At 40.3% G+C, this 23,993-nt stretch overlaps 1 protein-coding gene across 2 annotated transcripts in view; it reads left to right on the forward strand.

Moving 5' to 3' along the window:
• The window catches only part of LOC132398023 (ras-like protein family member 11A-like), a 39,093-nt gene that overhangs the window by 3,517 nt on the left and 11,583 nt on the right, over positions 1-23,993 (forward strand). Inside the window, exons 2-4 of one of the 2 annotated variants that reach the window (XM_059976926.1) lie at positions 2,949-3,108; positions 8,006-8,062; positions 8,156-8,235. In XM_059976926.1, coding sequence (XP_059832909.1) covers positions 2,967-3,108; positions 8,006-8,062; positions 8,156-8,235 — 279 coding nt within the window. In that variant the 5' untranslated portion in view covers positions 2,949-2,966. Of the gene's footprint in view, positions 1-2,464; positions 3,109-8,005; positions 8,063-8,155; positions 8,236-23,993 lie in introns of those variants that run through there. The other variant, XM_059976927.1, reaches the window with a different exon arrangement.

Genomic DNA, 23,993 nt, shown 5'->3' on the forward strand with positions numbered 1-23,993 from the left:
CTGCTTATTTGATGCTATATGCCTGTCTGCTGTTGGTAATTTTTTCATTGCTTCTGTGAATATCTGTACTTGCGCATGTGACAATAAACTCAACGTTGTCATTGATATTTTCATTCAATAGAAGAGAGACTTGGGTTTTTTTTTTCGCGAGATGAAAAAGCCAGCATTTAGATGACTTTTCCCAAATAGACTTGTTTCCTGATGCACTGCAATCCAGTGTTGAAGCTTCCATCATTTTGAATTTAAATGAGAAGCTTTAGGATTTTCACAGTGCTGATAAGGGAATAGTGATTAGGAGATTGGGTAAAAATTGCCAGATGGAATATAGTCTATGAAAGTATATGGTCATGCACTTTGAAAGAAGGAATAAAGGCATGCACTATTTTCTAAATGGGGAGTAATTCAGAAGTCAGAGGTGCAAAGGGACCTAGGAGTCCTTGTGTAAGAGCCACCACGAACTCAAGTGCAAGGATCACAGAGACGATGGCAATTCAGACAAAACTGAACATCTATTACTGAAATTTAGCATGTAGGAATTCTGCCCCAATTAGAAAATATAAGTGTCCAGACAAAGCAATAATCCTCAAAGCCAACAATTACAATACAAAACATTGAGAACACCACACTAACTAAATTATCCCTAATTGGATACAGGTGAAAAATACAAAGAGCTAAAAAAATTCCCACAATACGACGAGACACCTGCAACACAGTAAAAACTAGAGCTAGTCCAAAGACAAACAATTAGAAACAAAAGGTGAACAATCCAAGGACAATGCATATCCATGAGTTGACACTGAACAAATACAGACCAAATAGTCTTTGAAAGCGGCCCCTGGTTGTGACATGTTGTACAGGACTGCCGAAAGGTTAACTTGCAGATTGAGTTGGTGGTAAAGAAGGCAAATGCAATGATAGCCTTCATTCCTAGAACACAAAAGCAAGGATGTAATGCTGAGGCTTTCAAAGGCACTGGTCAGACCTGCTATATAGAACATAGAACAGTACAGTGCAGAAACAGAACCTTCCACCCGCAATGTCAAATAAAATGCCAAATTAGACTAAATCTCTTCTGCCTACAGACCATAACCTTGTTATGGTTTGGAGGCTTGCGTGCCTCAGTGACTCAGAGAACTATGTTGGCTGGAGTCAGGGCATTATGCTTTGGCTTTTGGCCGGGTCACCCATGCCGAACAGATCAAACAGTAGAGGACAAGCTAAGAGTGGTCTATTGGTCCTCCAGGTTCAGGAGTTCAGCCCTGACTGGTAAAACAAAGCTGCTATAGAAACATCTGAGGGTGATGGTATACCTTGGTCTCCACCCAGGACTTGCATGACTGACTGGTGAAAACCGAGAGGAAGCTACTTACACAAGGAAGGAAGCCCTGAGCACTGCCAGAGATGGAGGCCATTCATTGCTTCCCTAGTGTAATGGGCAGCAAAAATAAAGAAATAAAAATCCTCAGCCTATGTGTGATCCATACCCCTCCATTCACTGCATACTCATGCCTCTGTCTAAAAGCTTCTTAACTGTTACTATCATATCTGCTTCCACCACTCCCTCACAACCTTTCCCAGACACTTACCACTCTGGCTAAAAACTTACCTTACAAATCTCCCTTAACTTTTTCCCTAGTAATTGACATTTATATTCTGGGAGAAAGACTGACTGTGTACCCTATCCATGCCTCTCATAATTTTATAGACATCTATCAATATCAGGAAAACAATGGTCCTCTCAGCCTACGTCAAGGCCAATGTTTACAGCATGCACTCTCATCTGCTCTATCGTCTCAAACTAAATTGCATAGAACATTAGATATTAACCATTTAAACACAGCGGCTAATGTAGAAATCAGAAATAGGACTCAGAAAGAGATTTTGATTGAATGTGGACTTTCTGTTCAATATAAGATTTGCATATATTATAATTTTCAATTACAATTGTAGCAATTAGCACTAACGATGGAGCAAACTAAAATTCATTCATTCAGTTGAAATATTGAGAAAGAAAACTGTCTATGCCACTGAATGGGAAATCGGTGGATCGGTTAAAATGAATGAAATAATAAATCTATCAAGGGAAGTATCTGCCCTCTGGACTATAACAAGCATGGTGATAAGTGCCCTCATATTTGTCCCTTTGCACATCGTGGATTTACAGCAGATCTCGTGTACCCTTAGGGCAAGGGCTCCCAGCCTGGGTTCTACGGGCCCCTTGATCCATGGCTTGCAAAAAATGGTTGGGAAGGTTGCCTTAGTTCTTTACGAAATAGTGGTCAAATCTCCATTGCGATTGAATTGAAATCTCCTACTGGCAAGATCTCACTTGCTGAAATAAATACAAAGGACTAAAATACTTCAACGGAGTATTATTGACATTAACTCTGTTTTTCTCTCCGTGGATGCTGTCCAAACTGCTCAGGACTTCCAGATTTCTGTTTTTGCTTGAGGTTTTCAGCATCTACATTTTCATATAATGTGTTCTTAGAAAGTTACACGCTGTAATTTGGAACAAGAATATTGAGGCTATTTTGTCTTTACGAGCTCGTTGAAAGAACTTTCCGATTAGTCCCATTCCTACTGTCTTACTTGGGCAGTTTTAAAATGTTTCTTTCTCAACTCACTCTTTCAATCTGCATCCACCACTCCTTCAGGCAGCGCATTCCCGATCATAACATCTCCGTCGGAGGAGCCCGAACACTACGTGACTGGCAGATGCTGAGTTTTTAAATCTCCCATTGGCCGCTGCAGTCGGTATACGTGCGGCAATTCAGGGGAACTTTAATTCTCAACAGAAATTGGGAAAGTCTCACGTCGGACGCGGTTCCTGGCATGGGGAGGGTAACCGGCCACTGTCAGAAGGGTCAGATTCTCACCACAGGCGCTATCAGGGCAGTTCCAAAAAAGTTTCAGTTTAGTCATTTTTCTCTTTTCGCTTGCTTTAGCTGTGGGGAGTTCCACAAATGCTTCTCCCGCACACCACTATGTCAAACAATTCAAGCAACTTCCTGCTGGTTCCCATTCCGGAGGTCCCGGTGGTCGACTGTCTGCATAACAAAAATGTGAAGATTGCGGTGCTGGGAGCAAGGAGCGTTGGAAAGACCGGTGAGCAAATGAAAGGCGAGCTTTGGCTGAAAATGACAGTTCATTTCAAGTGTCTTGGAACCGTGGTCATGAGCCCAGTCCACTTTGTATTAACACCTATTCCAACTCCGTAATGCTGCTCCTTTTTTTTCTAAAACTGAGTTAATTTGCCGTTATCTTTATTCCCTAACCACACTGGTAAAATTGTCAACACCCCCAACTCCCTTACTACTTTGTGGTGAATGTTAATATATTTAAGATGTTATTTCCTTAAAAATGCAAAAAGCTGTTTTTCTGTTACCGCTATCTTCAACAGCGGAGTCCATAAATATTTTCCCCCAAAACATAGAATGATCTGAAATACATTTTAACTCGAATATTATTAAGTAAACGTCATTTGCACTGACTTTATGACAAAGCAGTGATAGCTGTTCTGGTACACTGTCCAAGAGTTGATATGTAAAATAAATATTTCTATATATTAGTTTTTCTTAGTTTTAGCACAATATATTATGGACCATCACAACAGAAGGAAAGGAAATCTACAATTAAAGAGCTTTAGTTAAAGGTGACTGGGAAAGATTTAAAAAGGGAGGTAGGAGGCAACTTCTTTGTGTATCTGGAATAAGCTGCCAAAGGAAGTAGTTGATGTATGCAAGGTGGAAATATTTAAAAGACATATGCTCAGGTATATAATTGGTAAAGATTTTGAAGGATATGGGCCAAATGTGGGCAAATTGGAATAAGTTAGATCAGCATCTTGGTCAGCATGGCTAAGTGGGGCTGCAGGACCTGTTTCTATGCTATATTAATTCACGACCATATGGTTTTACAATTCCATTAAAATTAAATCTTTTCACCAGAAAGAGTAAAACCACAACTGAATGTAGTTACCATCTAAATGCTAAGGAAAATTCTTCTTGACATGTTATATGAGTTTCAGTGAGGGTTATGAATGTTTTACTGGCAACAATCTTTTTAAGGTGTTACTGGAGCAATGCAGGCAACTAATGCTGCTTGTAAGGTTCAGAGATAAACGACAGCTCAGTAAATCAACTGTACATTGCGAGATTCAGATTCCAAAAACAGAATGAAATTCTTGACTCTTTTTTAATGCCTTGAGGTTTTTTTTGTGTGTGGCCAAGTGTAGTGCGCATAGTTTTTGTGTTGATTTACGTATTGTTCATGCAGCACCATAGTCCTGAAAAACGTTGTCTCATTTTTACTGTGTACTGTAGCAGCAGTTATGGTCGAAATGACAGTAAAAGCAACTTGAACTTGTATAGTGCAGATTATGCTGGCTGGACATTTGCAAATTTGTTTTGGTGAACACAGTGCTTTAGCTATCAAGCAGTTTGAAACATGGAGAGTACCTGTGAATTTTCTTGTTATCCCAATTTTCACGTTGATATACGTATATGTGAGGAGATGCATATCGATCTCACCTGTGATATAGTATCTTGAACTGCTCTCTCTTCACATTCTCTTTCACCTGCTTTTATACATCTTTTCTCTACTCTAATTTCTATTATATAATGGTCTCTTGTTCTTGCATGTTCAAATTATTGTCCTCATATGGGATTATCTATCTGAATGATATAGCTTTTAAGGTACTATAACTTTCCAGCACTATGTGAATTGCAGTCTTTTTTAATTTAAGAACATGTGTATTAGGCACTAACTATCAGAATCAGAATCATGTTTAATATCGCTGGCATATGTTGTGAAATATGTTGTTTTGCAGCAGTACATTGCAATACAAAATAAAGTAACTATTAATTACAATAAGAAGTACAGGGGTCTTCCCCCCCCCCACCCTTTTACAAAGGTAGAGTGTTCCTATGAAACTTTTCTTAAGCCGAAATGGCGTAAAGCGAAGAACCATTAATTTATACAGGAAAAATTTTTGTAAAAGCGAAAATCCTCTTTGTAATGCGAAAACAGGTTACTAATGTAGGTTTTTTGTAAAAGCGAAGTGGCGTAAAGCGAACATTCATAAATCGGGGGACACCTGTATATATACATAAAAATTTTAATTAAATAATTAGGGCAAAAAGAACAAAAAATATGGTGAGATAGAGAACACGGGCTCTTGTCCATTCAGAATGCATGTTTTATCAAAACAAAATATCCTTCTAGTACCCCACATAACTTTGAGTAACTGGTTTCTCTCTTGTGATGACTTATTTCCTGTGAAATTCTATACATTTTGCTCCCTGATATATCCTTGTCATCCCAGAAGTGAAGAATGTTATCGTGAATTTGTGACTGATGCTCTTCACTAACATGTTTTAGAAATGAAGTGTCAACTCCAAGTGCTCCAGAGAACTTGTTATTTTTTAGCTGGAGGATATGGCTATTTTAACATCCTGTCAGTCAGAACTCCAAGTAAGGCTGCACTGATTTGACTGCTGAGGAATCAGGTCAAGTACACCCGCGTCAGAGGGAGAAAGTTGTGGTTGAGGAGGTTTTTGAAGTGTTCCTCCCAGTGACTGTTTAACTGCCTCTCTACTACCCTTGGTTGTTTGAGCTGTGAACAGTTTCGAAGGTGCTGATGAACGCATTTGTGACATGGCTGGCTCTGAATTGTTGATCCTCCTCTGCTTCTTCCATTCACCATTTATTCTTTTGGTCATATTTTTTTCTGCTGGTTGCCTGTTTTCAGGTGTCAGTAGGGATGTTTCTTTACTCTTTTAAAATGATGGCGGTTTCAGTCCAGGTATATAGAACATAGAACATTGCTGCACAGTACAGGACCTTCAGCCCATGACCTGTGCTGACCTTTTAATTTACTCTAAGATCAATCGAACCATTCCCTCCCATATAGCCCTCCATTTTTCTATCAGCTATGTGCCTATCTAAAAGATTCTTAAATGTCCCTAAAATATCTTCATCTACCACCACAACTGATAGCAAGTTCCACACAGCTAGCACTCTGTGTAAAAATCACCCTCCCTACACTTTTTTTCCAATCACCTTATCACTTTAAAGTGATGCCCCCCCTCATATTAGCCATTTCCATCCTGGGAGCACCAGGGAGGTAATTCACATGTCCGCAGGAATTATAGGCAAATCCCTCACGGTCAGCACTGGAGACCAGGACTGAACCCAGGTATCTCACAATGAGAAACAGCAGGTCTACCTGCTGCTCCACTCTGCTGCCTAACAATGAAAATATCCTTGCAGTCCATTGCTAGGTTGATATTATCAAACAGATGTCTGTGCCTGGATTGACCCCATTGATTTGATATCTCCCAGTGATCATGACTATCATTAAAGTTGACTGTGGCAACTAGAGAGAGGTTTCCCTGATGCTTGCCGTAGGAAAAGCCATGGTCCTGCTTAAGTGGCTGAAATGATGTTTCCTGAGCACAATGTAGATTCCACCCCTCTACAGTGATTGACATTGCACATAAACTCTGGGAGAAATGCAGGGGAGCAACACAGCTCACAAAACATTGTCTTTCTCAGCCTTACCAAAGCTTTTATCACCATCAGAAAGGAGGGACTGTGGAACATGCTCCTCAAACTCAACTTCCCAAGGAATTTTTTCTTGGTTCCGTGTTTGTTTTATCATGGCATGCCATCCTTTATCTTAGCCAGTAAGTTTACTACAGAGGCAGAAGCATGCAGACTGGTGTCAACCACAGCTGTGTCACTGCCCCAATGCTCTTGATAATCTTCGTTGTGATAATTTTGTACCTCACTTCTAAAAAATTCCTGTTTTCTACTCCAGAATTAAAGTGACACAAATCTCATTAACCTGCAGCATGCAGACATAGCTTGTATATGCAGAAACCAATTCAAACTATCATTGACTAATTCACTAAAGCATATCAAAGCATTCAATATCTACAATAAAGGTTCTCTACCAAACTATCCCTGTTGTGTAACTTTGCGCTATGAATATCAGGATTCACAATGAGACTACAAACAATAAGGGTCATTTCTCATATCTCAGAGCCTCTTTCAAGTGAAAACCAATGTTGAAATTCCTCAACATAATGCCTGAAGAAGGTGGCATCCATTGTTAAAGACCCTCACTATCCAGGACTTTCCATGTTTATGTCCTACACTGCTTTGCTGATGTAAATTTCATGACATATGTCTGATAATAAACCTGGTTCTGATTCTGATTCTGAAATTCACTGTGCCCGTCAATGCATCAGCACAGATGTCAGTCGATTAATAAAAAGGCATTTGAAGATAAAGACCTCAGGCCCGGTATCAAACTCATGATCTACAGACTAGATCTCCTGTATGCTCCAGACACGTAGACTACTTAGAGTAGGCATGTCAAGGGAATGGAAAGATCTCTTCAAAAATCCTCAAACACTTCTGGACGGATAAGTGAATATTGGCTTAATCCCAGAGAACTAGAGTGAAAGCAAGTTATCCTTGACACTAGGCAGACTGCTTAAGAACAAAATAAATTATGTACATTGTTCCATTATGATCAAATTTGCAACTTCTGTGGCAGGTGATGCCCAATTCAACACACAATATAAAGTCATGTTATAATTACACAGTAAAATTAACTTTAAGTTTTGTTAGCTATTAGTTGTGTTTTTTAGCATAATGATTAAAAGGCTGAATTTTCAGATCAGAGATCTGAGAGTGAATCAAGCCATGGTTGTGTAGTGAGAGTGGCACTGTTATAGTCTGTGAAATATTGAAGTGTAGCAATACCAGGATAACAGAAAAAATAGTACACAATGCCATCCAAGCATGACATGTAAAATTGTGATAAATGAAACGTACCTTAATATTAATTTTCAAAGTTTACTTAGAGATGAGCCCTAGTTTGTATCTACAAATTGATATGAAGATATATCTGAAATATAAATGAGAATGTGGAGTAGAAAGCCTACCTTTTAGCTGAATTCTTTCTTTCAATTGTTTTCTAACTTTTTTGCAGCTTTGATTGTACGTTTTCTCACAAGACGATTCATTGGAGATTATGAACCAAACACAGGTAGGTGTAACCCCAGGTGCTGTCTAATTGGTAAGTCAAACAAACAGTAACTGCTTGTTGGCATTTACTTTGGCTTGTTTCTTTTAATTTCAGGAGCTTTATACACCAGACAAATGAACATCGATGGGGATCAAATTACACTGCAAGTTCAAGACACTCCCTTCATTACTCAGGTAGAACCCATAAATGCTTTTAACTTCTTTGTTGTGAAGTTTACTGTTGTTTCCATCTGGGCATATATCTAAACCAGGGGTTCCAGCCTTCTTAATACTATCAATCAATACCATTAAGCAAAGGGTCCAAGACTCTAGGTTGGGAACCCTCAATCAAAATCAAGTATATCAAGCATTAAGCTCCCTCTATCATGCTTCAAAATGGTGTCGGCCTCAACTTCTAAGAGGAATAACTGGAAGAAAATTTCACATTTCACCCAATATTAATGAGGATCAAAATTTCTGATTAATTATGTCAGTGTTAAGGCTCATGCCCACTGGATTGAGATCATACTGAGCATTCACAGAAAGGCCGAATAACTATCAGATCAAAAGAATCACATCGGGATAAATGGAGATCAAGGCACAAATGCCTTAGATTGATTGAAATTATCATGAAGTAAAGGATGGTGTAATATTTTTCATTTAAACTTTGGTGAGTTCCAAACATTAAGTTGAATTATTTGATTTGTAATAAATTTTATTACTGGCAGCTGGTTTAAAGGTTGTTAGTGCTTGACATTTAAAAGGTACTAGAGAAGATCAAATAATTGCAATCAATGCTTCCCCCCCCCCCACCCTTTTGAAACAGGCAGCTTTATGTTAATTTGCTGAAGTATATTATTCTTTGGGAAAGAATATTGTTCTTACTCCAGCGATCCATTATCAGTGTTGAACATTACAAAGCCTGAAATAAATACCCATTAAAATTTTGTTTAGTCTGACCTGGTATGCCTTTTGCTGAAATTACCAGTGTGCGCCTCTCATAGCAGAGTTGTTATAGAAGACCAGCTGTTTAATTCTCCTTTTCATGTGGAACAGTGCCATTTCTCTCATTAATTTTTCATGTGAGAAATTATTAAAGAAACTTATCAATCGTCATGCAATGTTCACAGTAGCTTGTGTGATACCCATTTGTGTGTATGTGTGAGGATGGGAGAGTTATAGATAATAACTCCTATGTATAACAGATTACATGGAAAGGTCCACTTGTAATGATTTGATTCACATGCACACTTTTAGCATACATCATACAAATATTCAATTGGTTTCTGTCAATAGAATATGGAGAATAAATTATGGTTTGAATCGCTTCTGTTCTTTCCTTACAACATTAACCATTCTGAGCGATCTGAAGCTCTTTCAATTATTAGTCAGTTTGTGAAGTGACGGTGACATAATGCATGTTGCCTGTGAGCAGCTCCATTTCTTTCACGTGTAATGATCAGCCAAAAGTACTGATGACTCAGAGTGATTTCACTGCAGTTTTTTTTTCAGACCGTTTTCAGACTTTAACTTCTACTAACTCGTTCAATGACTGTAAATTGGCTGTGGAAACCAGAAAAGATGATTCAAAATATGAGAGCAACATCTCACTGAATAAACATTGTGTGATAAAAATTCTTTTAACACTTCACTCACGTGGTACGGAAAGAAAATGATAAATGAAGAATAACAATGCTGAGTTTGTTTCCACAAAAATGAAAAAAAGAGATAACTCTGGAATTTTTTTCTAAGGGTTTGTCTAAATGGGGTTAGTGACCGGCTTATGCTATTTGCTCATTTTCGACATGTAGGATGATTAAACGTCTGTGCACCATCGGCATTGATACTGAAGGACGCAATAAGGAGAATTATTCCTGAACTTGCATTTAAATTGGCAGCTTTGAATATATTTCTAAATATGCCTTTACTCTATCAAAATCATTACTCTTCTTTTTTTTGGCCATGGCCTGTAAGTCTGAGATCTTCTGTGGGTTGTGTGCTGAGCCCATCGCTGTTCGCTCTGCTCAGATATGGTTGCACGGCCAAACATCCGAACAATCACATCTTCAGGTTCGGTGATGGCACGATGGCGCTCGTCACCACCAAAGTTGGGAGGAGGTAGAAGAACTTGAGGCTTGGTGCCAGGAAAATAACCTCTTCCTTAATGTTAACAAGACAAAAGAAATGGTTATCATCTTCGGGAGAACTTGCACCAGCCACACCACACCACCTCCACACCAACCCCCCCCCCCCCCCCACCCCCCGTACATTGGCAGCACAGCAGTGGAAACTGTGAACAGTTTTAAATTCCTATGAGTGCACATCAAGCTCAACACCTCATGGCCCTAAAACACATCTGAGGGGGCTGAAGCGAGCTGGACTTTACACATTCTTAAAGCTCAAAATTCAAAGTAAACTTATTATCAAAGCACATATATGTCACCATATACAACCCTGAGATTCATTTTCTTGCAGGCATACTCAATAAATCCAAAACCATAATAGAATCAATGAAAGACCACACCAAAAGGGCAGACAACCAGTATGCAATAGACAACAGACTGCGCAAAAGCAAAAAGAGAGAAAATAATAATAATTAAAAAATAAACAAACAAACAAATAAATAAATGAGTGAATGAATGAGTAAGCAATAAATAATGAGAATTTGAGATGGAGAGTCATTGGAAGTGAGTCCATAGGCTGTGGGAACTTTTCAGCAATGAGGCAAGTGGAGTGAAGTTATCCCCACTGATTCAACAGCCTGATGGTTGAGGGGTAATAATTGTGCCTGAACCTGCTGGTGGTGAGTCCTGAGGCTCCTGTACCTTCTACCTGGTGGCAGCAGCAAGAAGAATTATCACAGATCACAGATGATGGATTCTGTTTCCTTGTGACAATGCTCCATGTAGATGTGCTCAGTGGTGCTGAGGGCTTTACCTGTGATGAACTGGGTTGTATCCACTACTTATTGTAGGATTTTCCATTCAAGGGTATTGGTGTTTCCATACCAGGCAGTGATAGCCGGTCAACATACTCTCCACTACACATTTATAGAAGTTTGTCAAAGTTTTAGGTGTTGTGCTGAATCTTTGCAAACACTAAGGAAGCAGTGCTTTCTTCATAATTCCACCTACGTGCTGGGCCCAGGACAGTTCCTCTGAAATGATAACACCAAGGAATTTAAAGTCGCTGACCCTTTCCACCTCCGGTCCCCCATGGGGACTGGCTCATGGACCTCCCCCCTCAAAGCTAATAATCACCTCATTGTTCGTGTTCAAACACAAGGAAATCTGCAGATGCTGGAAATTCAAACAACACACACAAAATGCTGGTGGACCCCAGCAGACCAGGCAGCAGCTATAAGGAGAAGTGCTGTTGATGTTTCGGGCCGAGACCCTTCGTCAGGACAGATGAAGGTTCTCAGCCCGAAATGGCGACAGTGCTGCCTAGCCTGCTGTGTTCCACCAGCATTTTGTGTGCATAGTTCTTGTTGGTTGTTGTTGTAGCATCACTCAGCCACATGAAAGACTCACACCATTCGACAAATGCACAGTAGAGAACATCCTAATAAGTACGAAAATTGCACTGCAGCAGGCAGGAAGGCTCTACAACAGGTAGTCAAAACGGCCCAATGCATCCCTGGCACCAGCCTACTCACCATGAAGGTCACATATACAGAAAGTTGTCAGAAAAGGGCCAGTAGCATCATGAAGGATCCCACACATCCTGCTCATGGAGTGCTAGTCCCACTCCCATCAGAGGGAGGGGTATGTAGACAACTAGACAGGGCAGCACAATAGTGTAGTAGTTAGCACAATGCTTTACACTTCTAGTGACCCAGGTTAAATTCCTGCAGCTGCCTGTAAGGAGATTGCCCTTTCTCCCCGTGACCGTGTGGATTTTCTCCAAGTGCTATGGTTTTCTCCCACAGTCCAAAGACGTACTATTTGGTAGGTTAATTAGTCATTGTAAATTGCTCCGTGATTAGGCTATGATTAAATCGGCATGGGTGGTGTCACGCGAAGGGCTGGAAGGGTCTATTCTGTACTGTAAGTCAATAAATAAATGGAACAGTTACTTTCCTCAAGCAATAAGACAGATCAACTCCACTACTACTTTATTATTTCCCTTCAGTCATCTTATGTCCAGCCTTGTGTCACTTTATGGACATACAGTCAATCTATGTATAGAAGCTGCCTTGCTTATGTGCTTTTTAATTATTATTGTACTTTTTATTTTTTGTGGGGTTTTTTGTGCTGCATCAAATCCAGAGTAGCAATTATTTCATTCCTACACTTGTGTACAGGAAATGACATTAAACAATCTTGAATCCATGCTTATGTAGGCCCAAAGGATATGAACACCATTGCTTATGCAGAGAGCTCGTTCAATCATTCATCGCCAGATCTGGCTGAATCACATTATTAAGTCCTACTTTTCCCTGCCAAAAATGATCACGAAGAGTCATAAGAGCATAGAGTAATACCACATTGAAAGATGTTGTTGGGTCCAACATGTCCATGTTGATCATAGTACCTACCAAGCCAGTTCCATTTGTCCATATATGTCCCATATCCCTCTAACTTCCTTCTATCTATGAAGTCAATCTATCTAAGACTTTATCCAAAAGTCTTTCAAATTTTGTTATTGTACCTGCCCAATTACTTTCTCTGGTGTGAAGAAGTTAGTCCCTAGGCCCCTATGAAATCTTTCACCTCTCACCTTATAAATCCATTCCCTCGCATTTTTAGTTCCCCTTTCCTGGGAAAAAAAGGCTATGTGCTTTCATCCTGTCTATGTCCATCATGATTTTATGTACCTCTGTAAAGTCATCCCTTTGTAAAGAGTTGGTGTAGAAGGGAAGGCATAAGATTTTTGGATCACTTGGCTCTCTTTAGGGAAGAGGGGACCTGTACAGGAGGGATGTTTTGCATCTGAACTGGAGGGGGACTAATATCCTCGCAGGAATGTTTGTTAATGCTGCACAGTGGGGTTTCAACTAGAGTTTCAGGGAGATGGGAACCAGATTGCCAGAACAGTTAGTAGAGAATTTGTGGGGACAGATATTAGTAAGACCTCAGACAAAGTCTGAAATCAAAAGGTTAAGCATGATGAGACTAGTGTCCTGAGCTGTGAATATTTTAATGCAAGAAGTATCATAGGAAAGGCAGATGAGCTCAAGGCATGGATCAACACCTGGAAATATGATGTTGTAGGTATTAGTGACACTTGGTTGCATGAGTGGGATTTCATTTTTTTGGATATGACAGAGTGGAAAGGATTTAAAGAGGATGGGTGGCTCTGTCAGGACAGACTGGAAAACTAGACTAGGGAGGTGTTACGATTGGAACTGAGAAATAAGAAAAGTACGACCACATTAATGGTCTATATTACAGACCACCCAACAGTCCTAGGGATTTAGAGGAACAAATTTATAAAGAGATCGCAGACAGTTGCAAGAAATTCAAGGTTGTTGACGTAGATGATTTTAACTTTCCACAGGACTAGATGGGCTAGAGTTTGTCAAATGTATTCAAGAAAGTTTCCTTCATCAGTATGTAGAAGTCCCGATGAGAGAGTGTGTAATATTGGATCTGCTATCAGGGAATGAGACAGAGCAGGTGACAGAAGTTTGTGTAGGGGAACACTTTTCATCCACTGACCACAATGCCATTAGTTTCAAAGTAAACATGCAAGAAGTTAGGTTTGGTCTGCAGGTTGAGATCCTAAACTGGAGAAAGGCCAATTTTGATGGGATCAGAAATTATCTCGCAGGCTGTTTTCTGGCAAAGGTGTACTTGGTAGGTGGGAGGCCTTCAAAAACAAAGGCTTGAGAGTACATAGCTTATATGTGCCTGTCAGAATAAAAAGGAAAGATAATAAGTGTAGGAAACCTTGGTTTTCAAAAGATACTGAGGCTCTGGTTAAGAGAAAAAAGGTAGTGCATAGCAGGTATAGGCAAGTAGAGGAGCAAATGAAGTGCTTATGACAAACAGAAAATGCAAGAGAACACTTGAAGACAATCAGAAAGAAGGCATGAAGTTGCTCTATCAGACAAGGTGAAGAGGAATCCTAAGGGATTCTACAGATATGTTAAGAGCAAAAGGATTGCAGTGGACAAAATTGGTCCTCTGGAAGACCACAATAGTAATCCATGTGTGGAGCTAAAACAGATGGAAAAGTTCTTAAATTAATTCTTTGCATCTGTATTTACTCAGAAAGTGGATGCAGAGTCTATAGAAGTGAGGCAATGTTGCATCAACTTCATTGACACTGTACAGAAGAGAAGGAGTTTGCTACCCTGGGGCATATCAGGGTCGATAAATCCCAAGGCCTTGACAAGGTGCTCCCTCAGGAGCAAGAACAGAAATTGTCGTGGCTTTAGAAGTGATATTTAGAACATCCATAGAGACAGGAGAGATACCAGAGGATTGGAGGATAGCCAGTGTTGTTCCACATTTTTGAAAAAGGCTGTAAACAGAAACCAGAAAATTATAGGCTGGTGAGTCTGACGTCAGAAGTAGGTAAGTTATTGGAAGGAATTCTAAGGGACCCGATATATAAGTATTTGGAAAGACATGGACTGATTAAGGACAGTCAGCATGGCTTCATGCATGATATGTCATGTCTAATCAATCTTATAGAGTTTGTTTTCAAGGAAGTCACCAGGAAAATGGATGAAGGCAAGGCAGTGGATGTTGTCTACATGGACTTTAGTAAGGCATGTGACAAGCTCTCGCATGGAAGGCTGGGCAAGAAGGTTCAGTCTCTCAGCATTCAGGATGAGGTAGTAAATTGGATTGGATATTGGCTTTGTGGGAGAAGCCAGAGAGTGGTAGTAGATGGCTGCCTCTCTGACTGGTGGCCTGTGACTAGTGGTGTGCTGCAGGGATAAGTTCTTAGTCCTTTGTTGTTTGCCATCTACAGTATATCAATGATCGGGATGATAATGTGGTTATGTGATAATGTGGAAAAATGGGCTAAAAAATGGCAGATGGAATTTACTGCAGACAAATGTGAGGTTTTGCACTTTGTTAGGACCAACCGGGGCAGATCTTATGCAGTGAGCGATAGAGCACTGAGGAGTGTGTTAGAATCATGGGATCTGGGAATACAGGTCCATAATTCGTTGAAAGTGGCATCACAGGTAGATAAGGTCATAAAGAAAGCTTTTGGCAATTGGGCTTCATAAATCAATGTATTTTTGAGTACAGGAGACTGGATGTTATGTTGAAGTTGTATATGATGTTGGTGAGTATTGTGTGCAGTTTTGTCACCTACTTACCGGAAAGATGTAAACAAGGTTGAAAAAGCACAGAGAAAATTCACAAAGATGTTGCCAGGTCTGGAGAAATTGAGTTATAAGGAATGACTGAATATGTTAGGACTGTGTTCTTTAGAATGTGGAAAATTGAGAGAAGATATGATAAAGGTATACAGAATTATGAGAGGGTGTAGATATATAGATAGGGTAAATACAAGCAGGTTTTTTCCACTGAGGTTTTGTGGGAGTACAACCGGAGGCTATGGGTTAAGGATGAAAGGTGAAAAGCTTAAGGGGACATGAGGGGAAACTCAGAGGGTCATGAGAGTGTGGAATGAGCTGCCAGCACAAATGGTCCATGTGGACTTGATTGCAACATTTAAGAGAAGTTTGTATAGGGTCATGGATAGTAGGGATATGGAAAACTATGGTCCTGATGCAGACTGTTGGGAGTAGGCATTTTAAATTGTTTCCCAATGGACTAGATGGGTCGAAGGCCTTTTTATGTGCTGTACTTTTCTATGACTCTCAATATCCTGTGTTCCGAGAAATTAAGTCCATGCCTGCTCAACTTCTCACTATATTTCAGGCCCTCAACCCCTGACAGCATCCTCATAAACCTCTGCATTACTTCCAGTCTAATTATGTCTTTCCCATAACAGAATGACAAAAATTGCATACAATACTCCAACTGTGGTCTCACCAAGGTTCTGTAACACAATCTCCTTAACTCCGTTCCTCAATGCCCTGACCAATGAATGTCTGTGTGCAAGATGCCTTTCTCACCACTCTGTGTCCCTGTGAGTTGCTTTCAGTGAACGAGATAGTTGTAGTCCTAGGACCCTCTGTTGCACCACAATCCCCAGGACCTGACTATCTACCGTAGATCCCAGCCTGCTTTGACTTCCCAAAATGAAATACTTCCCATTTACCAAAACGTCAACAACACTTCTCCCTATAGATGCTGCCTGGCTTGCTGTGTTCCACCAGCATTTTGTGTGTGTTGTTGTTTGAATTTCCAGCACCTGCAGATTTCCTCGTGTTTACTTCCCACTTATCTGAATTGAAAGCCATTTGCTAATCCTTGGCACACTTAACTAACTGATCAATATACTCCTGTAATTTTTGATAATCTTCTTCACTGTTTTTGATATATCTATTTTATTATCAAATTTACCAACAATGCCTTTTGCATTCAAATACAAAATATATAAATAACAAGCAACAAAGTTCCTAGTACTAATCTCTGTGGCACACTACTAATCACAGGCTTGCTTCCAATCTGGAAAACAACCTTCAATCATACTCTCTGCTTCCTACCATCGGGTTAATTATGAATCCAATTAGCTATCCTCCCTGGATCCCATGCAATCTAAGCTTCCAAATTGGCTTGCCATGTGGGACCTTGTCAAATGCCTAGCCAAAATCCATAAGGAAAACGCTCACTCATCTTGATTACCTCTTTGAAAGACTCTTAGAGATTTGTCAGGCATGATTTCCCTTGCACAAAGACATCTTGACTATTCCTAATTAGATCCTGTCCCTCAGAATCCATTCCAGTAACCTGCCTACCACTAACGTCAACCTCACCAGCTTATAGTTCCCTGGTTTGTCTCTGTTGCCCCATTAAATAATCATATAATGTTAGCCACCATCCAGTCTTCTGGAACTTCATTTGTGGCTAAAGTTGAAGAAAATATTTCTGCAAAGGCTTCCACATTTTCTTCCCAAGCTTCTCACAAGAGGAATAATTCAGTCAGGCCCTGCTGATTTATCCACCTTTATAGCACATTGAGACCATTAATACCTTCTCCCTGTTCATTCATGAGGGCCAAGATATCATTACCTAATTTCTTCAGCATCCATTAATTTTTTCCACAGTAAAAGCTGATTAGAAATACTCACTAAACTCTCACCCCACCTCCTCGGGCTCTGCAAAAAAAAAAAAATCACCATTCTAAATTTTAAGGGGAGCAATTCTCTCCTTTTACTCTTAATTCTCTGTAGATTTTTTTGAGATGTTCCTTAACCCTGCTTGCTAGATCCGTCTCATACCTTCATTTTGCCCTTCTGATTTTCCCTTTAAATGTACTCCAATGCTTCATATAATTATTGAGGGATTTTCTTGTTCCCAATTTTTTTTTCTTGACCAGAGCCTCAATATCTCTCATCTACAAGGATTCCCTAAAACTGCCAGCCTTGTCACTTCCCCTGGTGGGAACATGCTGTCCCTGAACTCTTGACATTACCTTTTTAAAAGCCTCTCACTTGCCGGCCATCTCTTTACCAGCAAACAATCGCACTCAATGAACCTCTTCATGATCGTGCCTAATGCCTCCAAAACTGGTGCTGCCTCAGTATAGACCTGTGGACCTATCCTATCTTTCTCCAAAACAATTTCAAAAGTAATGGTATTGTCACTTGACCCAATGAGCTCATTGGTTGACACTTCAATTATTTGCATTACTTCATTCTGTAAGACGAGCTCTCGTGTTGCAGCCTCTCTAATAGAGTACTCTGTATACAGTACATTGATTGCAGAAACATTCTGGGTCAGATTTAACAAATTCCACTCTATCCAACTCCATTGTACAATGGGTGGCCCAGTCAATGCAGGTCAACATGCAGGCAAATTGATATTCTCTCTTCTCCCCTTTCCCAACGGGCAGAAGATACAGAAGCCTGAAAGTACCTACAATCAGAGAACTTCTATCTTACTGTTATCAGACCCTTGAAAGTACTTCTTGTGTGATCAGATAGACTCTTAGCCTCAAAATCTACCTCAACATGATCAAGCACTTTATCACTTATCCGAACTGCATATTTTTGGTAGCTTTATTCTGCATTGTTATTGTTTTACATTATTCTACCTCAATGCACTGTGTAATGATTTGGTCTGTATGACCAGTATGCAAAACAAGCTTTTCACTGTATCTTGGTACATGTGACAATAATAAACCAATAGTAATACCAAAAGCTGCAGGGGAATAACAGTGGGAATGAAAACTGAAACTGTAGAAGAGTCAAGAAGGGAAAAGGTAGAGCATTCATAAATTACATTGGCAGATCCAGTGGGTGATAGGGTAGTACTGGAGGCACTGGGTGGTAAGGCTGTTAGTAGCAACAATTAGAATTCAGCTAGATTTAGCATAATTAATGAAAATAATAAAGATTATATTGGGAAAAAAATCTTACCAGAATTTTGATGTGATTTGGCATAAGAAGATTTGAAATGGCAGCAAAGACAAATCAGGATTTGAGCTGTGTAGTACATCCAAGGAAGAAATAGAAAGGATTCTGACTCAAGATGAATTTTCAATGAGAGGGGAACTCAAAATGCAGAATCCCATAAATAGGCTACAAAGGGAAATTTGTGACTAATGGTGAGAGACTTCTGGTCAAGATGGTGCCTGCAAGCAACACTTCCATGGTCAACATCTTCTGGTTAGACCATAAAACCATATATTTTACTTCTTTTATGTCTTTTCCATTTGTTTCTCATCTTGAATTCAATTCTGAAACTGCTGGAGTCTGTGATTTGCAGTTCGGAGATTGTTTGGCAGTTTCAACACTCTGTAGTCTCCGAGAGGATTCCGGGAGACTGAAGCAGCATGTGCAAGCCCCGTGGCAATATGGCTACAAGATCAGGTGCGAGCCGATGTTCGACTCCATTTCACCGATTAAAGCTATCATTGGTCGCTGATTAAAGTGACAAGGGGGATTGAAATGTCAAGGTGAATGTGGAAGGTAAGCACTGCCTGCCTGCCTTTTGATCGCTGGTGGGATCGCTCTGCTGCTGGGGAGAGGAAACTGCCTTTTGATTGCTGAGGGGATTGCTCTGCTGCCAAAAGGATGAGGGGTTGTCACTGTGTCCAGAGAATGTTACCCAGATTTTCTGCATTTTGGATGTGGTTTTGGGCTATGGACCTCTTTCAGACGTATAGTTTTTTAATATTCTGTGTTTTTCACTGACCTTTCTCGTTCTTTTTGTGTGTGGAGGCCGGGGATATGGGGGCCAATGTACCTGTACCATTTTGGTTTGTTTTTTTGTCTGGGGAGGAGGGATTTGGGGATTGATGATCGTGCTGCCTTTCTTTCCTGTGGTTTTGTGGCTATCTGGAGAAGAGTTGTATACTTTGACAATAAATGAACCTTTGAACCTCTGAGTCCCTCAATCTCCAGCCTATTTGTGACAAATTGTGAGAATCCTAGCTGAAAATAGTGGGTATTTTTTAATAAATAGCTTAACAGTGAGGTGGTCTTATTGAAGTTAAAACAGTAACCTACAGTAAGCATGTAAGTGGAGGATGTGTATGTTATTCTAAATGAATACTTTGTGTCTATCTTTATGGAAGATCGTAATTATTTGTTAGGACAGAGGAATGTGAAATAGTGAAAATGATAGAGAGAGAGAGAAAGAGAAGATAGAGACAGACCAATAAAGAGATCGAGGGCATATCAGGAAGTCTACTATCTTGAAATGTGGATTAGTTGACAGATGCAATTAAATTGCATCACATGTTCTTAAAAGAAACATAAGATATGGTACAGAAGCTAACTATTGTTTCCAACCCTGTCTGGTAATAGTTATGGGCAGGAGAACTGGAATGCATCGAATGTGGTATGGTTATTCAAAATAGAAGAAGGGCTAGATTTTTCACTACATGCCGATCAAACTAATCTCAGTGGTAGGCAGAATATGGGAAATAACCTCCAGGGCACTTTTACTCAGCACCTTGAGAAAGAGAAATTGAATTTGTCTGGATAGATGATAGAAAAAGAAGGCATGTGGAATTTAATCCAGTATATTGTGAGACAATAATTTTGAAAGGGCGAACACAGCATGGGAATACATAATAAGTGGAAAGAAACTGAAGTGAGGAAAGGAACAGAGGGAAATTGAGGTGTATTTTCACAAATCTACAAAGGCAACAGGACTGAGCGATAAGGTGGCATACTTGTCTTTGTTGGCTGGAGCATGAAATGAAAAAGTAGTACAAAATCTGTTAGGGCGCAGCTGTTGTTGTCCTGGTTATCTCGCTACAGAGAGGATTATCTCCAGCATTGAAAATTTCAGTCCTTTCCTGGCTAAACTCTCATCTGCCATTCTCCATAAACCCGAACTGATTTAAAATTCTGTTGCGCCATCTTAACTTATACCTGGTAAGTCTGCAAACCTACATTTCTTATTGGTCAGCAGTGTATTAATTTTAAAATTCCCTTTTTGCTCTTAAATCTGTAAGTAAGGTAAACCCTCCATTTCTCTGCAATCTCATCCTGCCCTCAATTTTAATGAAATTCATGCTCTTTGCCAATTCTGGCTTTTATGCATCTAACCATTGGTATCTATGTTTTCAGTTGTGTTTCAGAAGCATTTGTTGTGGAATAATTGGACTTTTGTAAGGTGCCATACCTGATTACTGAATAAAATTAGTGTTCATAATGTTCATGGAGACCAGATAATAAATAGAAGCAGCGCATAAAATATTTTCAGTTCAACAGCTTATGATCACTGGCTTCTACAAGGAACAGTACTGTGGCTCCAACTATTCACAAGTTAGATCAATGAGGGGATGATGAAATCATGTGTAAGATGTCCAAGATTGTAGAGAGATACAATCAAGAGAGGGTTGTGATCTCAGGATTGCTACCCATGCCATGTGCTATTGAGGCCAGAAATAGGAAGTGTGCCCTCTGTCGGTCGTGGTTGACCATGGATACTGCGCCTCTGGTAGTCACCGGGAGTGGCCTCTCCAGTGCACAAGCCAGAGCAGAGTTGATATGGAGATCCGTCTGTTGCCCATGCAGTGAGACCCCCTCTCCATGCTGATGACAGATCCAAAGGAACGACGGGAGTCGGTACAGTTTGGTGCCAGCAGCATCGCAGGAGTTGCCGAGCCGGTGCCGGGTACAGCAGCCAGCCTCCTTCGGGACTCCGACTCCAGATTTTTCCTCAGGGTTTACTCCCAAATCCTTTCCCGTGAGCGGGTATAGCCGCAAGGTAGCAGAGGTTTGAAATCGGAGTTTTCCCTCTCCTAGATGAGCTACCATCCGTTGTTAATGAGTCCCATCTGCCCGGAGCAATTGGTTTTAAGGCACCAGTGGCCCACCTTTGCCCCTTCTCCTGTCAGTGAGAACAGCTCCGCTGGGCATAAGAACTATGCCACACGTGAAGCCCGGGAGTTGGACTTGGTTGTCAGAGGCTGTTTGAGACACACGCCATAAAGAGCATTTGTTTAGCAGTGGGAGCTCGTCCCCACCACCACCCTTCGGCTTTCACTACCCTTGGAGCCAGAAGTAGGAAAATCATGCAGTTTAACACGTGGCTAAGTAGTTGGTATAGGAGGAAGGACTTCATATTTTTGGATCATTGGGATCTCTTCCAGGGAGGATGGGACCTGTACAGAAGAGATGGCTTACAACTAAACTGGTGGGAAACTAATATCCTTGCGGAAAGGTTTGCTATTACTGTCCCAGCTGGGGAGGGGGGGGTGTTGGTTAAACCAGAGTTGCAGGAGATGGGAACCAGAACCAGAGTAGCAGAACAGTTAGTGGAGTGGTTGAGGACACAGATGTTGTTAAGACCTCAAAGTCAGGAATCAAAAGGTTGAGCATGGTGGGACTAATGTTCTGAATTGCATATATTTCAATGAAAGAAATATCGTTTGAAAGGCAGATGAGCTCAGGACATGGATAAACACATGAAATTATGAAATTGTAGCCATTAATGAGATTTGGTTGTAGGAAGGGGGAAGATTGGCAACTCAGTATTCTACTTATCTAAGTATTGCTACTTAGTACTTATCACAGTGCACACAGTACTTGGTCTGTGATTGGGTCCCTGTTTCAGCGTCCTGACGGAATCCCACGCTGTAAAAGGACTTGATGGGATAGAGTTGGTTAAACGTGTTCAGGAAAGTTTTCTTGATCAGTATGTACAAGTCCCAATGAGAGTGTGTGTAATACTTGAGTTCCTATCATAGAATGAGACAGGGTAGGTGACAAAAGTTTGTGTAGGGGAACACTTTGCATCTAGTGATAACAATGCCATTAGTTTCAAGGTAATTATGGAAAAGGAAAGGCCTCACCCTCAGGCTGAGATTCTAAATTGGAGGCAGATGTATTTTGATGGTATCGCAAAGGATCTGGCAAGTGTGGATTGGGATAGGCTGTTTTCTGGCAAAAGTGTACTTGGTATGTGGGAGACCTTCAAAGGTGAAATTTTGAGAGTACAAAGGAGAAACTGAGCAGACAATTCTGCCATCTTCCGTTTAGAAGCATAAAAGGTAAAACTCTTATGCAGCTTGATGAAAGGAGTAGATGTTACCCCTGGTTATCTTGTTTATCTTGATCAGGTTTCCCATCTGAAGTGAAGGACTAATCCATTCAGGATGGACATGAGAAGGTACACCTTTACTCAGAGCACAGTGAATCTTTGGAATTCTCCACACAAGATGTATAACCACTGACTATATTCATGAAAAAGACTTCTTGTACTTAATAAAGTAGCTACTGTGTGTATGTTTATGGTCTTCTGCTGCTGTAGCCCATCCACTTCAAGGTTTGGCATGTTGTGTGTCCAGAGATGCTCTTCTGCACACCACTGTTGTCATGTATGTTTATCTGAGTTACTGTCACTTTGCCGTTAGCTGAAACCAGTCTGACCATTCTTGCCTGACCTCTCCCATTAGCAGGTCGTTTATGCCCACAGAACTGCACTCACTGGTTGTTTCTTTTATTTTCGTATTTCGCACCATTCTCTGTAAACGCTGGAGACTTTGCATGTGAAAATCCCAAATCAGTGGTTTCTGAGCAAACCACACCGCTGGCCCCAGCAATTATTCCCTGGTCAAAGTCACTTAGTTCACATTTCTTCCCCATTCTGATATTTGATCTGAACTACAACTGAATCTCTAGACCATGTCTGCATGCTTTTATGCATTGAGTTGCTGCCACATGATTGGCTGATTTTGATATTTGCATTAAGTAGCAAGCATACCTAATAAAGCAGCCAATGAGTGTATTTTCAGGTAATAAGCGAGATATAAGGGGTAAGTACAGAAAAATATTGCTGAGGTAGTTATTGAACAGTGGATTTGATAAAAGGGACGAATGACTTACCCTTATTTCTGTTTCTTATGTAAATCCTGTCTCTTAGAGGGGCTGCTTTGTGCTTATTATACCATACAATGTATAAATGACAAGTTAGACGTAAAATTGTGAGTTCATGCTATGCTTAATTATAGTGGAAAAGCTCAGACAATGCTTCGGCGGTGATTTTTGTAATTGCCTGTCAAAGCCCAAGCATGAAGAATGGCCCCAAATGCCAGAAGACACAACATTTCCATACAGGGATAAAACTGGTTAAAGTGATTGGCATTTTCTTGCACTTTGTTATAGCAGTTTTTTCTTTAATTTTGAGTGCACATTCCATCTGCAGTTTTACTTTCAATCAATTGTTACTAAATATAGTTTCTTGTTAGCAGGAGGGAGAAACACAAAATTGGACTCTAGCAATTATTTAGTCATTCTTCTATATGACAGAGATGAAAGCCATTTGATTCATTGAGTCTATCTTAGCACTCCTATTTATCTTATTCCCATACATTTTGTATAAGCTCTGTCAGGTGCCCATTAACTCCGGTCTGAATCTCCTGCCATCCAGCTATACCAGAGGTAATTTACAGTA

This window comes from Hypanus sabinus, chromosome 8 (assembly GCF_030144855.1).
Source record: "Hypanus sabinus isolate sHypSab1 chromosome 8, sHypSab1.hap1, whole genome shotgun sequence".
NCBI lineage: Eukaryota > Metazoa > Chordata > Chondrichthyes > Myliobatiformes > Dasyatidae > Hypanus > Hypanus sabinus.